Source organism: Podarcis muralis, chromosome 4, assembly GCF_964188315.1.
Source record: "Podarcis muralis chromosome 4, rPodMur119.hap1.1, whole genome shotgun sequence".
In the NCBI taxonomy this organism is placed as follows: domain Eukaryota; kingdom Metazoa; phylum Chordata; class Lepidosauria; order Squamata; family Lacertidae; genus Podarcis; species Podarcis muralis.
In genome coordinates, this window is record NC_135658.1 from 83751000 (window position 1) to 83766884 (window position 15885).

At 41.5% G+C, this 15885-nt stretch overlaps 1 protein-coding gene across 5 annotated transcripts in view; it reads left to right on the plus strand.

Annotated features, from left to right (window-relative positions):
* The window catches only part of NALCN (sodium leak channel, non-selective), a 191095-nt gene that overhangs the window by 117389 nt on the left and 57821 nt on the right, over window positions 1–15885 (plus strand). For all 5 annotated transcript variants that reach the window (XM_077927683.1, XM_028728202.2, XM_028728204.2 and 2 more), the window contains 3 exons: window positions 166–357; window positions 5103–5240; window positions 8141–8215. In XM_077927683.1, coding sequence (XP_077783809.1) covers window positions 166–357; window positions 5103–5240; window positions 8141–8215 — 405 coding nt within the window. The remainder of the gene's footprint in view (window positions 1–165; window positions 358–5102; window positions 5241–8140; window positions 8216–15885) is intronic.

A 15885-nucleotide genomic window follows, 5' to 3' on the forward strand; every position in this document is an offset into this window, starting at 1 on the left:
AGCAATAGAAAACCTGAAGGAAATCAATGGACCAGGACATTTGTTACTTTCCTATTCAACACATGGTACTTAATGCTAGGAGCCTACTTGAAATAGAACCTTCTGTGTTATACCCATTTGACACCCTACAGTCAGATCAATAATGTATTTCCTTTCCTCTTGCAGGTGCTCAGGGTAGTTCGACTTATAAAGATTTCTCCTGCTCTGGAAGACTTTGTGTATAAGATTTTTGGACCCGGGAAAAAACTTGGGAGTTTAGTTGTATTTACTGCCAGCTTATTAATTGTAATGTCAGCAATCAGTTTGCAGATGTTCTGTTTTGTGGAAGAGCTAGACAGATTTACAACATTTCCAAGGGTAAGTGTAAAACAACAACCAACCAATCAAGCAATCAGCTATGATTCTGTCGTCTTTCTTACAAATGCCTTTTTCTTTTAATTCTAGCTTTGTTCACACCAGCTGTTTGGAAGGTGTGGGTAAAGATCATGTTGTTCCTGTGTGTTAGTTGGGGGGTGGGGTTGCGCGTTTCTGTTGCTTTGTGGAATGTACTGTGGAAAGCTGTGTAATGCCTTTTGATTATTTACTTCATTTAGTTTTTAAATCCTGTGCTGCCTTCTGGACCCCAAAACAACTCTAAAAATAGCTTTACAAGTACTGCTCTGTGAGTTGTTGGGTTGTGTCCAGTGCTGCACAAGCAGGCTTTACTCCCTTAATAGAACTTCTCCTTCTCTTATCCCTCTACAGCCCCTTGCACACACCCCAGATTTGCTTCAGAGGGTCCTCCAAAACTCAAGAGCAGATTTCAAACGGTAGCATCAAGCAGGATAAAAGGAAGGGGAAGTCTCATTGTGTGAGCTGACACCAGTTCAACTAGTACAATGCCGGTTTTGGGGGGAAACCTTACATATTTATGTGCTCATTCATTTGTAACATAAGATCTCTTCCACTTTTTTTCCTGCCCCTTTCTCCAGATTTTTCAGAGTAGTTCCCCAGTGATATCCCCTCAGGCACTGATCATCCAGGCACTTAGCTTCAGAGACAGGGACAGCAGAAGCAAGATCCAGACTGTTTTCCTTCATTTTTTGTGTAAACACAGAGGAATAAACAAGGAGAGCTATAACTCAGGGTGAGAAATGTGTCCTTGGATCAGAATAAGAAATACAACATCCATAGAAAGCAATCTTAGTAACTGCCACCTGTTTAGACAAACTCTGCCGCCATCTTTGGCCCTGCACGGCCATTTTGTGCCTCTTGGGCCTCAATCATTTTTAGTCCTTCCAAGTAGTCTCTGGGGGTTGAAAATGTCAGAACCTGTAGACTAGACTCTTTGCAAGACATCCAGGCCATGTTTTCACAAGCTGTCATAACTTAATGCTCCAGTCTATAGCTAAAGTGAACAAGATGCATAACAGTTACAGTGAGAAGGACTGGCCTGATCATGAGTTTAAATAAGATGGCGAAATCAGCTGCTATTTAGTTTGGGTTCTTTTAAAACCACTTAATGTGGTGACATGGGATTTTCCAGCCAAAGTGTTAAAATGTATTGGGATGAACAGAGAATGAGGTGCAGGTGATGTCAGGAAATGTTGTAGTCAGGCCCTTTCAGCCAAATAAATGTCACTGATAAACAACCCATTAGCTCCCAATCTAGAAAATGTGGAATGGAAAGAGAGAGGCAAAATATGTTATTTTATAATTCTGGACTAAAATAAGTTCAAATGGAGGTTTCTTTTTCTAACAGAAAAAAGGGGGAATTTTGAAATCAGACATGCCAATATAATCGAAGCCGGAAACTTCCTTAAGAGTTGTCTCAGCTAATAGAAGCTTCTGCACATATTGTGTGATGTGATGATAGATTGATACTGTGCAGCGCTAAGATGTCATACAAAGTGAATACGTGAAGTGTCCCAATGTCCACAAGCTGATTGTTGGCATACTCTCTTGCTGTCCTGTATTGCTTACCACTAAGCAAGAGCAAAAGTAAAAAATGGCAGTTGCTTGCTGTCATGGTACCTTTCTTTCTGCCATTTCCCTAGATGCTGAAAAGCAAGTGTGCTGAGCCAAATGGGAACTATTGATTACTATGTCCATTAATGTCGCTGAATCAAAAGCCTAGAACTAAAAAAAAAAGGAAAAAAAAGGAAAAGTGCTATAGGAACATTGTGGGTTTTTTGAAAGAAAGGGGAAGAAAAGGCAGACAACCTTCATTTCCTAATGCCTCTAAATTGCATGCTTTCACATGGTTACCTGACAAACAGTAAATAAGTAGAAGCTTATGGTCACTATGGTTACCGAACACAGCATTCTCTGGACCATTTTTGTCTTCTTATGTGGTCTGATAGATTTGTTTTCAGGTCAGTGTGAGCCTCTGAAATGGACTTGTTCAAGTGTGTTTCCTTGCACTTCTTGGATTTGTCACTTGCAAAGTCATGTCCACACTAAAGAAAATATGGAACATTTTATTACCTTGAATTTTTGCAATTAAATTGGCTGCCTTCTCTCATGAGAAATTGTATTTATTTCATAGGGCTTGGCTGGTACAGATGAGAAACTAGAGTTTCAACAGTTGAGCACAATGCTTTTTGAGGGAAGACCTGCACTTATGGGGCAAGGCCCGCTGCCCCTCCGGCTCTTGTGGAGACCCTCCCCAGAGCCCAGAAAATGTCTTCTTTGGGCTCTGGGGAGGGTTTCCTCATGAGCCAGAAGCACAGTGAGGCTTTGCTGAGGCTCTTCAAGTGTGTGCCCCCACACTTGAACATGCCTAAATGGGGGGATACCTGTAACGACATCAGGCAAGATTGTATTGCATGAGACAGATTGCACTGAATGTTGAGGATTGGGAGAACTCTGTATAATGCTACCATTTCAGACCTTAATACTGGACGATGTTAACACTGATTGATGGATGGACCAAAAATAGTGGTCTCTAATGCATTTTAGCATTGGTCGGTTTATATTGTATTTTGGAAATAATTTCTAGTTGATTACCAGTATCAGAATCTCTAACTAATCTTCAAAAGGGGGGGGGGATCAAAAGGAACTTGAAGCCTCCACCACACAGCCACACAACATGAATTAATTCAAAATCCCTCTATTTGCATAAATCTCCAGGTCTCATTTTCACAGCTGTTGGTTCTGTCAGCTAGGTAGCTGCGTTTCAGATTCATTTTAACATAAATGGTGAAAGTGTACCTTTCAACTAAAAATATCTTGCTCTGAAAGAAAGATTGCTACTTGCTGAACTTAAAATCACTGTATACTGCCTTAGCATTTTCTTTAAGCTGGTGTTTTCCGATACAGAGAACTTTAATAATAGGAAAGATTTACGTGGGATAACATTAGAATGAAGCATGTTTTAAATGGAAGCTTTGGTTTTCTCTAAAATGGAGACAGTTGTCCAGTTTTTTTGTTTTAACGTCACATTTGTCCTTTCTAAAATGTGATGCTGTAGAAAATGAATGCCATTCATTTGGCATTAAGAAAGAAGAGAGGAAAGTTTCATTTTAAGCGAAACTTGCTGTACTTTCTAAGCTATTGAGATATAAATGATATAGAGGTGCCGAAAAGATCAAATAAACCATGAACAAGATATGTACACTGTCACTGTGACCCAGTTAAGCAGGCTTATGTCTGAATATCACTCTGGATTGGAAATTGTGGGTGTAAATTGAAAATAGATATGATACTCTTCATATGTGTATCAGGGCGAGGATGCAGCCGACCAGTGCTATTTTGCTTAGAATGAGAAACATATTCCAGTGTGTATCTGAAAGTACATCCCCCGTTCATATTCCCCCACAACTAGTTGCATGTTCATCCCTCATGATGAGAGCTGAATCAGGGCCACTGATAGTTAAGAGCTTATTTGAACGTAGCCTCTATGCAAATGAATGGATATAAGAAAGCTGAAGGAGACATATCTAAGGAAATCTATGAGTGATGAAACTTCACCATATTGGACATATTTATTTTTTAGCATTTATTGAAAAATTCATATAAACTCATTCCTTCATATCAATAGACGCATAATGATAAACTCTGATAAAACAGTAATAGATGCAGCTCCTGCAGAACCGCTACTTGTAGGGAGTTCTAGAACGCAGGGTCTGCTGGGCTAAAGGATTGAGTTCTGTTGTTGTTGTTGTTGTTGTTTAGTCCTTTAGTCCTTTAGTCATGTCCAACTCTTCGTGACCCCATGGACCAGAGCACACCAGGCACTCCTGTCTTCCACTGCCTCCCGCAGTTTAGTTAAACTCATGCTGGTAGCTTCGAGAACACTGTCCAACCACCTCGTCCTCTGACATCCCCTTCTCCTTGTGCCCTCCATCTTTCCCAACATCAGGGTCTTCTCCAGGGAGTCTTCTCTTCTCATGAGGTGGCGAAATATTGGAGCCTCAGCTTCAGGATCTGTCCTTCCAAGTGAGCACTCAGGGCTGATTTCCTTGAGAATGGATAGGTTTGATCTTCTTGCAGTCCATGGGACTCTCAAGAGTCTCCTCCAGCACCATAATTCAAAAGCATCAATTCTTCGGCGATTAGCCTTCTTTATGGTCCAGCTCTCACTTCCATAAATCACTACTGGGAAAACCATTACTTTAACTATACGGACCTTGAATCCTAGTGAAGACCTAATGCAGTGGCATAGACAGAAAGGGGATAGGTGCTTAAAGGTGGCATTTAAAAAGAGCTTACAGCTCAGCTACTCATGTGCAGTGTTCTTCCTTGGATTTTATGGAGAGATTGAGGCCACCTTTCCTTTCAACCACATGTTTGCTTCTGATGGTGAGGAAAAACCAGCATGCATACAGGATTATCATGTGCTCTGGGTGAAAATGCATGCCTACGATATCACAACAGCATATAAGAGCAGAATAAGGAAGCTGAGAATCTTAGCAAGCCGAACTCCGAGGCACTGAAAACAGTCTCTTAGTGACCCATCACATTTTTACAAGCAGGAAACCAAACTCCACCCACATTTTAGCTAGCAAGGTTATGATTGCTGCATGCAATTGCAGACACGGATATTGGGTTCAGGATATTATTCGCTTGTTTCAATAAAGCGCGCCCAACTGAGCTGTGTGTTTGATTATGTTCTCTTTTAGGCTTTTATGTCCATGTTCCAGATCCTTACACAGGAAGGATGGGTAGATGTCATGGATCAAACTCTTAATGCTGTCGGACATATGTGGGCACCTGTTGTCGCTATCTACTTCATACTTTATCATCTTTTTGCTACCCTGGTATGTTGTATGCCTTGCTGTTTCCTGTATTTACTTTTCTGAAATGTTGCTTGTGCTGGCTCATATGTGGATGAAACGAGGCACAGGAGAAATCAGATTTTACAACTGTCTGAGGAAGCTGCCTTGTATTGAGTCAGACTATTGGTCGATCCAGCTCAGTATTGTCTCCCGCAGGTGATTCTCTCTCTACTCCCGCATTCCATTTAACTCAACTAGCATGGGATGGGAGTTTGGATTTGATATCCCGCTTTATCACTACCCGAAGGAGTCTCAAAGCCTAACATTCTCCTTTCCCTTCCTTGTCCCTTCACAACAAACTCTCTGTGAGAAGTGAGTGAGGCTGAGAGACTTCAAAAAAGTGTGACTGGCCCAAGGTCACCCAGCAGCTGCATGTGGAGGAGCGGAGACGCGAACCCGGTTCCCCAGATTACGAGTCTATCACTCTTAACCACTACACCACACTGGCTCTCCATACTGGTTTTGGTATGGAAGCACTCACAGGTAGCACAGTAAACTAGGCACACTGAATGGCAAGTGAGTGCCCAGCATGGTTTTGCAGGTGGAAGCTTGCCCCTCTGTGTCTAGATTTCCCCTGTTTTAATTATTTGATGGAACCTGAAGTTCAGCCCTGCAGCTTATGGTGGCCAGTCTTTGCACTAGCACAGGAAGTTTTTTGTAAACCACGACCATACTCCTTTTCATAATATAATATTGCAGATGCTACCTACAATCATGAAATCATAGAATTGTGGAGTTGGGAAGGGATCCCAAGTGTCATCTAGTCCAACCCTCTGCAATGCAGGAATGCTGCCCACAGCTGTCACTGGGTGGACTCGAACCACCAACCTTCTTGTTAACAGACCCATTGCTCTGCAAGAGAAGACAGGGTACCTGTCACAATTCCCAATGAAATCGAGGACTACAGTGAAGCAGAAACCTACACCGGTCACCACTGTACTTTCCCTCTAGCTGTCATGATTCACAGATTGTTGTCATTGGTGACCTCAGGCCTTATTGCAATGCGCTCCATGTGGGACTACCCTTTGGCCCAGCAGAGCGGTTTTTCAGGGATCTCAAAGTCCCTAAATAAATCCTATACCCCACCCCACCCCCTATTCCAACTTCCTAAGAATGGGCAGAACTGGTTGGTTCCACTCCAACAGAACTCTAGAGTGGTTTAAAGAAGTTGGTTGTCTTCTGCAATTCACTCCACAATGAAGGAGATGGAGCTTTTATGAAACTCACCACTGCTGCATGGTGGAGTGATGGTTCCTTTCCCTCCCTGGTTCAGATAGTGCAGACCCTACATCTGGAATGCATATTGAGTTTTCATAGTACAGTCCACCTGCCCCCCCTCCTAAAACCACACACACACACACACACACACACACACACACACACACACACACACTGCAAGACTATGCAGTTGCAGTGAGATTTGCCACTTCTCTATTACATTTGTATAGTAGTCACACCACCACTATTTGAGGAACAGAACCAACCCCACCACACTACTACAGGGGGTTCAGTTTATTTCCACTGCTTAAAAAAGAGGGGGGAAAGGGGAGTGAAGCCCTAAGAATATATGGTGACACAATGACAAGTGGATAAAAGATCAGGAAAATGTTGCAGTAAATGAGAATGAGAAGGCGGGTTAAAGCTCAAAAGTGCTAATTGAGCTGGATCTGTAGAGAGCTGGAGAGAAATGAATAGCTTTCGCAGCAGAAGCTGGAATGGAGTTTAGGTTTGAAAAACAAAAACTGTGTTCAGAGTGAAGTCTATTATTAAAATCCAGAAGGGAATGGAAGAAGTTAAACAAATAACAAGCTGAGGTTTAACTGTTCTTTTGTGATAATGTTCTAGATTTGTTTTTGACATTCGGTAAAAAAATCTCCATTGTGTGTCTATCATTCTCAGCTATAGAGACTGGAAATAACCACAGATTAAACTGCAGTGTATTTCACAGCTACTGCACAATTCCTTGATAATATCAGGCACAGCTTTTCAATATCATTCTAGCTAGGGCCATAGTCTGAAACAGAGTTGAACTAAATATTTACATTTTTGTAAAAATAAAAAAAAAATGCAGTCCTAAATGTTCCATAATTGCTATTTTATTGTATTTAATAGCATTTCTATTTTTATTAAACCCAGTCGGATGGGTGACGTATAATAATAATAATAATAATAATAATAATAATAATAATAGTTGTTGTTGTTATTATTATTGTTATTAAATTTGAGCACCATTTAGTGGTAAGGAAGAGCAAATTTTTCATAAATGCACATCTTTTAGCATCCCCTTTTTCTTTTTTTTTATGCCCATTATATCCTTTAAAGCAAACACTGTGAATTGGATGCATGGTGACTTGGTGGTTCCAATCCCTTGTAAAAAGCCAACTCTAGAAAATGGTGCTGGTTAATAAGCCAACTAATTAGTACAGTCCTCTCCATCTTGGGGGTATCTCCATAAAGCTTGTTTCTCCTCAGCACATGCAGTCATTACAGCAGAGCCATTTGAGGACTGGCAAGTTCATGCAAACCATCCATGTCGTACATATTGAACTCCATGCAGATCTCTCTCCAAACAGGTACTTTGCCCTTGTAAGGAATCGGCCATTATCATTATCTTCATCATTATATTTGCACTTACTGGTTGCCTTTCCTTACAAAACATAACCCAAAACAGACCTAAGAGGTAAAGTATGAAACCAAACACTGCAAAATGTAATGTACATAAAATAAATATTACTTGCGTGATTGACACAACCAGGATCCAAGAGAAAAGGAAGCCCCTTTTACGTGTTGTCACTGACAAAGTTATTTTTTTCTGTTTGGTAGAGGGAGGCTTTCATTATCTGCTTCTAATATTGGGCTCTGTTTTTGAAATCCTTTTGTAGATTCTGCTGAGTTTGTTTGTTGCTGTTATTTTGGACAACTTGGAACTTGATGAAGATCTAAAGAAACTTAAGCAAGTAAGCTTTTTCATGTTGGATATTAATTGCAACAAAGCAATATTGTGTCCTCATTTTTCTAGGAAAATGCAGATGTCAACCACCTTTTCGAGAATGTGAACTAATTAAAATGCCTACATAGTTTACTTTCTGCTTGCCTGACAGAATGCTCTCCCCTTCCCTCCCCTGTGTACTGTTTTGGGAGTTTCCTGACTCTCCAGAGCAGATTTAGGGGAGCTGTGGGGGCCATGCGGGGGGAGGGGAGAGAAGGAGGAAAGGCCTGTTGCACTAGCTGGAATCCTTGAGTTGGGTTTGCTGAGTCTGGTCCTAGGTCCTGATGCACTCCATTTTGATGCAAAAGAGGACATCACAATGAATGGTAATTTGGGAAAGGCAATGTAAAAACAATGGACCCAATCAAGAAGGGTCCACTGAGCAAAGGATGGCACTAGGATGACAAAGCTGGAATGCCCTGTACACAGAGCAATACGTGCTGGAATGTGTGTGGAGGATACAAAACATGGCTGCTTCATGCCTTATTTTTATTAACCATCTGTAAGTAAACTCTAGAAACTTGTTTCTGAACTTAGCAGATGCACTCTTTACTCAACACCATCACCATGCAGAAAGTTGCACATGCAAAGCTGCGTACCATTAATATTTTTACCAATATGCTTCTGTTGCCATACCAGCAATGAAAGCAGTCATGGCACTACACTTAGTTTGCAGTGGTGTGTAAAAGGTGTGTAAAAGAGCATATTGTGAACCTCCTTGCAAATTCAGTAGTACTATGCAAATAGCTCAGAAGTGTCTATTCAATGCTATCTTGTGCTGTGGCTTAAATTGTCCCTCTCTCTATATAAAATAAGTTTCTTTCAATATGTTTTGTTATCCATTTTATGCAACTTTACACATGATATTATTCTGCTGTTCATTCTGTGTCCCACGGAAATCCATAAGTCTGAGGGTATTTAAGCCATTCTATCAGGTGAAAAATTAAGTACCTTGATAGTATTGGGGGAATTTGAATTATACAATCTTCTTTATATAAAATTTTTTCCTAATAATAATAATAATAATGCATCTGATGCTATACTCCTTAGCAGCCATGTAAAGGAAATAGATATATTGATACATGTTTGTGTTTGAGGTTACATGGCAATGAATGGAAATTGTACAGCCTGTAAGAATTCAATTAAAATGTATGCAGAATAAGCACAGTGACTTCTCAATGGCAGATTCAGGTAGGTAGCCGTGTTGGTGGTGCTACTGGACAATTTTTAAAAAATTTTCTCAAGGGCAGTATTTGATGATAACACAATCATCTTAGCATTGCTGAGTAAATTAAAAAATCAAGTAAGACAGGGAAAATGGCTGATATCCAGTGTTAGTCATAACCAGATTAGACCTATTGAAAACAATGAAACGAATTGATTTCAGTGGGTCTACTCTGAGTATGACTGAGTTGGGTGTCACCCATTGTCTTTATTGAGGCCCAAATGAATAGAACTGAATTCCTGATAAGCTGCAATTTCATGCAGGAGTTTCTCTTTGAAGTCCTGCAGTTCCAGAATGACTGTCTTAATGCCAGTGACAGAGTGGCCTGGTAGGTTAGAAAGTTTTCTTATTTCTGTGTGTTGCCATTTATGGTATCAGATTTGTGTGCATTCATTCTTTTGTATAGGGTCTGCCCTATTGGTCCTATGTACAACACAAAAGGTTGTTGCTAGCGGTTGATAGCCTAAAACACATTAAAAGGTGAACAAGTGAATGAGCCCTTGATGTTGCGACTCACATTGTTAGTAACTGCAATAGCTTTGCCTGAGTGGATGTGGGGTTAGAGCAGATACCTAATTTTGTTGTAGGAACTGGCCCCTGTGCATGCTGCTGCTGCTGACTAGCTGTTTTAGGTTAGGATTGCTGTAAACCAGTGTTTCCCAAACTTGGGTCTCTATTTTTGGGACTACGATTCCCACCAACCCTGACCACTAGTCCTGCTAGCTAGGGATGATGGGAGCTGTAGTCCAAAAGCAGCTGGAGACCCAAGTTGGTGCAAACCTTTTAGTTATTAGTCTCTGTCCAATGGAGCAGTTGTATTGCAGATCTGGCTTTTTTCTACATTCCACCCATAATGTAATTAACATCATATCTGGAAATTTCCATTAAAAGGCATGCTTAGAAAGAAAGAAGTTAAGAAATTGCTCCTTTGAAATGGAAGATTGTCCAGACGATTAAGTGACACAGTGAGAAAAGGTTTTCCCTTGAGGTAAATATGATGGAATTCCTGGCTTTGTGCTGATTGCAGTTGTGAACTGTTCTACTGAAATATTGGTTTTCTTATCATGGTAGATAAAGCAGAAAGAAGGGGATGTGGTTTCGTTTTGTTTTTTAATTCGGTGACTTTTTGACTTCTCCATTATAAGTTGGCCACAAGAACAAGAGGAACAGTGTGGTGTTATTGTTGCTTTTCCCTTCATGCCCATTTTCTTAATGGAAATGGCTTTTGTATCATTGTAGGGGAAAATACTATTCCCCATCTGTAATTAAAAAGCTAAATGGAACTCCAGGAGATAGCCGGCTAATTTGCCCTTGTGCTGATTCTTCAGAAGTGCCTTGTGCATACCAATTCAAGCTGCACCACCTTGTACAGAATGCAGTTTGTCTGTTTGTTTTCATTTCTATCTGCTGTGGCCACGAAGATTTAGGCGAAAGCATTGTGGCGGTTGGACTAGATGTCCCTTCCAACTCTACAATTATATGAATTAATGACTGCTGGGAAGGAATACATTCTAATTGGCAATTTTTTTTTGCTATTCATTGTTTCCAGGGAGATGACCTGCACTACAGTGCTGTGGTTCTTCTCTGAAGTACCACAGAATTAGCCAAGTTCAACTACCCACTAATGAAAAACATACAAAAATGGCAGCCCTACTTGAAAGCCCTTGCTGTTTCAGTAACGTTGTGGGCGCTTAGCAGTCACTGAAAAAATATGAAGTGGTGGCCCAGGGTCAAGTACAATGTTTAGCAGCGAACAGGAAGTGAGGACTTGTGTTAGATACTTCAGATTAAGTGTTAACAATTACTTGGCACACACACCTTCTGAATATATGTTCTGTTCTCTGGGGCCTACATATTGTGATAGTAAGTTAGAAGCACCGTGTGTTACTGCTACTACTAAACAGAGAACTGGGGGAGGGGAGATGCTGACAGGAGCTTTCTGGTTTGGGATAAATGACTACTTTATCTAATGGAACTTGGCTTGTCAGACTCTTCCTATAGGGTGGAAGAAGCAGGAAAACTGTGATTTAAGAGGAAGTAGGAGGGAAGGTAACCCCAATACTGTCCCATGTCCCTTCATCCAGATGTGGTTAGTAAACACATAGAGTTGCTATTGTCATTCCAGTGACCAATTCCCTGTTTTTAAAGGTATTTGCTTCCAACTGGCTATATGAAGCATTCTCCCTCTCCCTCTCCTTCTTTAATTTCATTGATTTTGGCAGAAATGTTTCTACAGTTTAAGTTTAAGTGTGTCATCCAGGTTTTCCTTGTTGACTTGTGCCTACCTATCTCTTTGTATAGCACATTTATTTATGAACTGCTACAGAAGGAACTCCCCTTCCTTCTGTAGCCCAATCCCAGCTATTGTTATTTGGAAAGTCTGACTGATTTTAACTCCGCTTACTTTCACATAGGGGCGCGGGTGGCGCTGTGGGTTAAACCACAGAGCCTAGGACTTGCCGATCAGAAGGTTGATGGTTCGAATCCCCACAATGGGGTGAGCTCCCGTTGCTCTGTCTCAGCTCCTGCCAACCTAGCAGTTCGAAAGCATGTCAAAGTGCAAGTAGATAAATAGGTACCGCTACAGGGGGAAGGTCACGACTGGACCTAATGGTCAGGGGTCCCTTTACCTTTACCTTACTTTCACATAAGTAGAGGAGTTCAGCCTCAGCCTAGCACAAGCAGTTCACAAAACCAAGATGTGGCTGTGGTCATAGTCCATTTCTGCAGCATCCAGCTTTGCTTTGCTTTTTTAAGTAAGCCATTTTCTAATCTCTCTCTCTCTCTCTATCTATATATATATGTATATACTGTGTTTTCTGACATTTATCCTCCATAAATGGTGAAGACTTTTCTTTCACAAATGCTGATTTCACAATCTTGGGAAGTTGATTTCAATTGCATAGTGGTATTTATGAATCTGATATGAAAAATGTAAGAAATTCATTCAAAAATCATGACTGTAGTCTTTCACTTTACTGACAAAATTAGCAATATATCTGATCTCATTCTCTGTGGGAAGATTTTTTTTTCCATTTACTTATTTATTTATCACATTTATATACCTCCATATTATTCGACCTACAAAAATGCAAGTAACTTATATTGTAGAAGCTTTGTGAATATCTGTTACAAACAGGAAAGCAAATAATGATGTTTCATGGTGATTATTTTATTTTATTTTGTTGAAATCATTGGAGAAATTCATATTGACTTAATAGGAACAGAATTGCACACTTTGGAGTTTATATCCCCAGGAGAGGAGTTTGTGGTCGGCGTCTTATTGGTTTTTAACTCACTTTTTAGGACCTCATTTCCTTTTAGAGAAAAGCACACAAAATATTTCATTAAAATTAAAAGAGTTCAGCTGAAGTCTTCGTCAGTTGAAAGAGAAAACACGCCTGTTGCTAATATTATAGCTGGCCTTATTTTGGCTGGAAGCCTCAAGAGGACTGTAATAGGAATGGAATGGAAACATTGCATGATAATGAGTGTCAACATTTGCAGAGATTCTGTATTCTTAAAGGGCCATGGAGCCGGCTGAAAAGATACTGCATCTTGTACCCAATGTGCGTCAGAGAGTACATTGTCTACAAGACATTGGGGTTTGTCCTAGAGAGCTCTGAAATGCAGAAGGCAGAATTGACAGGGGTTGGGGGACATAGGAGTCAACTCCTAGGGGCTGAGGTCCCTTCATCCCCTCAATAAAATATTTGAAGGTGATAGCCCCCCTCCCCAGGTTGATGGACATTGCCCTTCAAATGGCATGTGTGTGCCTTGTGATTGATTATTTTATTCAAGTTGGCACCCCTGTTGGGGGATATTGAGAAAACTCTGTATAGTGGGGTAAAGAAACACAGATATTAAAAGGTGGTAGACCTCACTGGAGGCTGCTCCATTGGGCAGAATGGGATGCTGCCCAACCAACTTCAGACTGCCCTCTGCTGGACATGGTTTCTACATATGCTTGCTGTATGCCAAAACGTTTGCAGGATTTGGGGGGGGGGGGCATGGTGTGGTGCTGCTACAGAGCCACCTTCTGAGCTGCGGCATTGCTGCCACATACCTAGATGGTTTCAGGGACAGCAAGAAGGCAATGCTCTTGTGAGATCGCCAGGTTGATTTTACACAGCCTCAACCTCGCCCCTGCACTGTGCCCCATAAATGACAGCAACACCGCTGTTTGAATGGCTTTCCTCCATTATGCTGGCTGCTCCTGGACATTGTGTTCTGGATGGAAAATATATGGCAAATCTTACTTACTCCTACCACACATAGAAAGTTTGCCTGTCTGTCTTCATAACATGCAGGGATGCAGGTGGCGCTGTGGGTTAAACCACAGAGCCTAGGACTTGCCGATCAGAAGGTCGTCGGTTCAAATCCCCACGACGGGGTGATCTCCCGTTGCTCAGTCCCAGCTCCTGCCCACCTAGCAGTTCAAAAGCACGTCAAAGTGCAAGTAGATAAATAGGTACCGCTCCAGTGGGATGGTAAACAGCATTTCCGTGTGCTGCTCTGGTTCACCAGAGCGGCTTAGTCATCTTGGCCACATGACCCGGAAGCTGTACGCTGGCTCCCTCGACCATTAAAGCGAGATGAGCACCGCAACCCCAGAGTCGGTCACGACTGGACCTAATGGTCAGGGGTCCCTTTACCATTACCTTCATAACATGGTCAAACTAGAGAAATGTCCAGACATACGTAGGATTGCACTATTAGTTATAAAGTGATCGCAATATAAGTGGGACACTTACTGACACCATTTTGTCCTACTCAATTTACTCTAAAGAGTTCACAAACACTAACCCTTCCCCAAACCTTTCATCATACATAGACACTCTAGCCTAACCTGTAGGTGCTGGGGTGGGGTGGGGGTTTTCTGAGCAGACTTAAGCATTTGGAATGCATGGATAAAAACCATGAAATCATTCCTGTGTCCTATAGAAAACCCTTAATAAAACTGGGAAGGGTTCCCCAGATCTCCTGAGTCATAATCTAGCTCTTCTGTTCCTTTATGATTCCTGCATCTCACATTCTGTTCAGTTTATGCTTTCAAAGGAATATTCTCTTGGGAGAGATCAGTTCCCTCTCACAACTTCACACATCTGCCAATCTCTCTCTTCCCACTGCATATTTATGACTCGACTGCAGATGTTCATTACTGAAAACAATTTTGCAACTGATGTGCTATGCTACCTATGACCATACGTTTCCTCAGAGGGCTTGAATATTTGCTGCAAATGTATTGTTTGAAATGAATGAAAAGCTCTGCCTGTCACCAAATCGTGTACCTGTCATTTTTCTCTGTGTTCATGTGCGTCGGGGAACAGTTTGCCCCATTTGGCTAATAAATTTGGGGGGGTTTTCACCCTCAAACAAAGTTAAGATGCTACAAACCTGCCTTTCCCCACTACTGCTGTTATCTTTTAAAGTCTAATGATTGCTTTCTTTGCTTTCCTGATTATTGTACCACGTTGAAAATTGGCTTGTAATTATTCTGTGCTCCAGCATTGTGTAGGATTGAGCATGAGGCTCTGTTCACCAGTGCAATGTCACAGCAGGTGAAAGCGCACCACAGCCATCAATAATAATGTGCCTCCCAACTATACCCATTCGATATTTCACTCCCTCTAAATAGCAAACTCATTTCGTGAATGCCAACAACCAGGCAGCCCAATGGAGGCCACGGAGGAAAAACAAGGAATATATAAACAGGCTCAGAGGTGACCTGAAGTTTGCGAAACTACAAAAATCTTTAATAAACAGGCCCCACTGCTTTCAGATGGCAGACAGGCAGACAAAGGAAACTGGCTGAGAGTGAAAGAGAGGAATATTTTTCTAGAAAAAGAGGTGCCGAAACTCACCTTGAACGCCTCCCTGGTTCTCTTATAATGGCAATGGCGCCCACCTGAGAGGTTCCGGAACTGAGTTCCGGTTGAAAAGGAAAAGAGCCCTGCTTGTATATCTGTGTTTCTTCCTCTGATGCCCTTTGCTCCGTTCCTTGATCCTCCTCCATGAGAATCAAGGTAAAGAGGATGAAGAGACATACAGACAAAAGCAACTATTAGACAGGCTCACTTCCACCCATATCACAACCTATCCAAAGAGTTAGAAGTGTGCTCTGCCATCCCATGGAGATCTATGCTATTTCCTCTTCAGGCTGTAATCCTATACAGTGGTACCTCGGGTTACATACGCTTCAGGTTACATATGCGTCAGGTTACAGACTCCGCTAACCCAGAAATAGTACCTCAGGTTAAGAACTTTGCTTCAGGATGAGAACAGAAATCGTGCTCCGGCGGCGCGGCGGCAGCAGGAGGCCCCATTAGCTAAAATGGTGCTTCAGGTTAAGAACAGTTTAAGAACAGACCTCCGGAACGAATTCAGTACCTAACCCAAGGTACCACTGTATC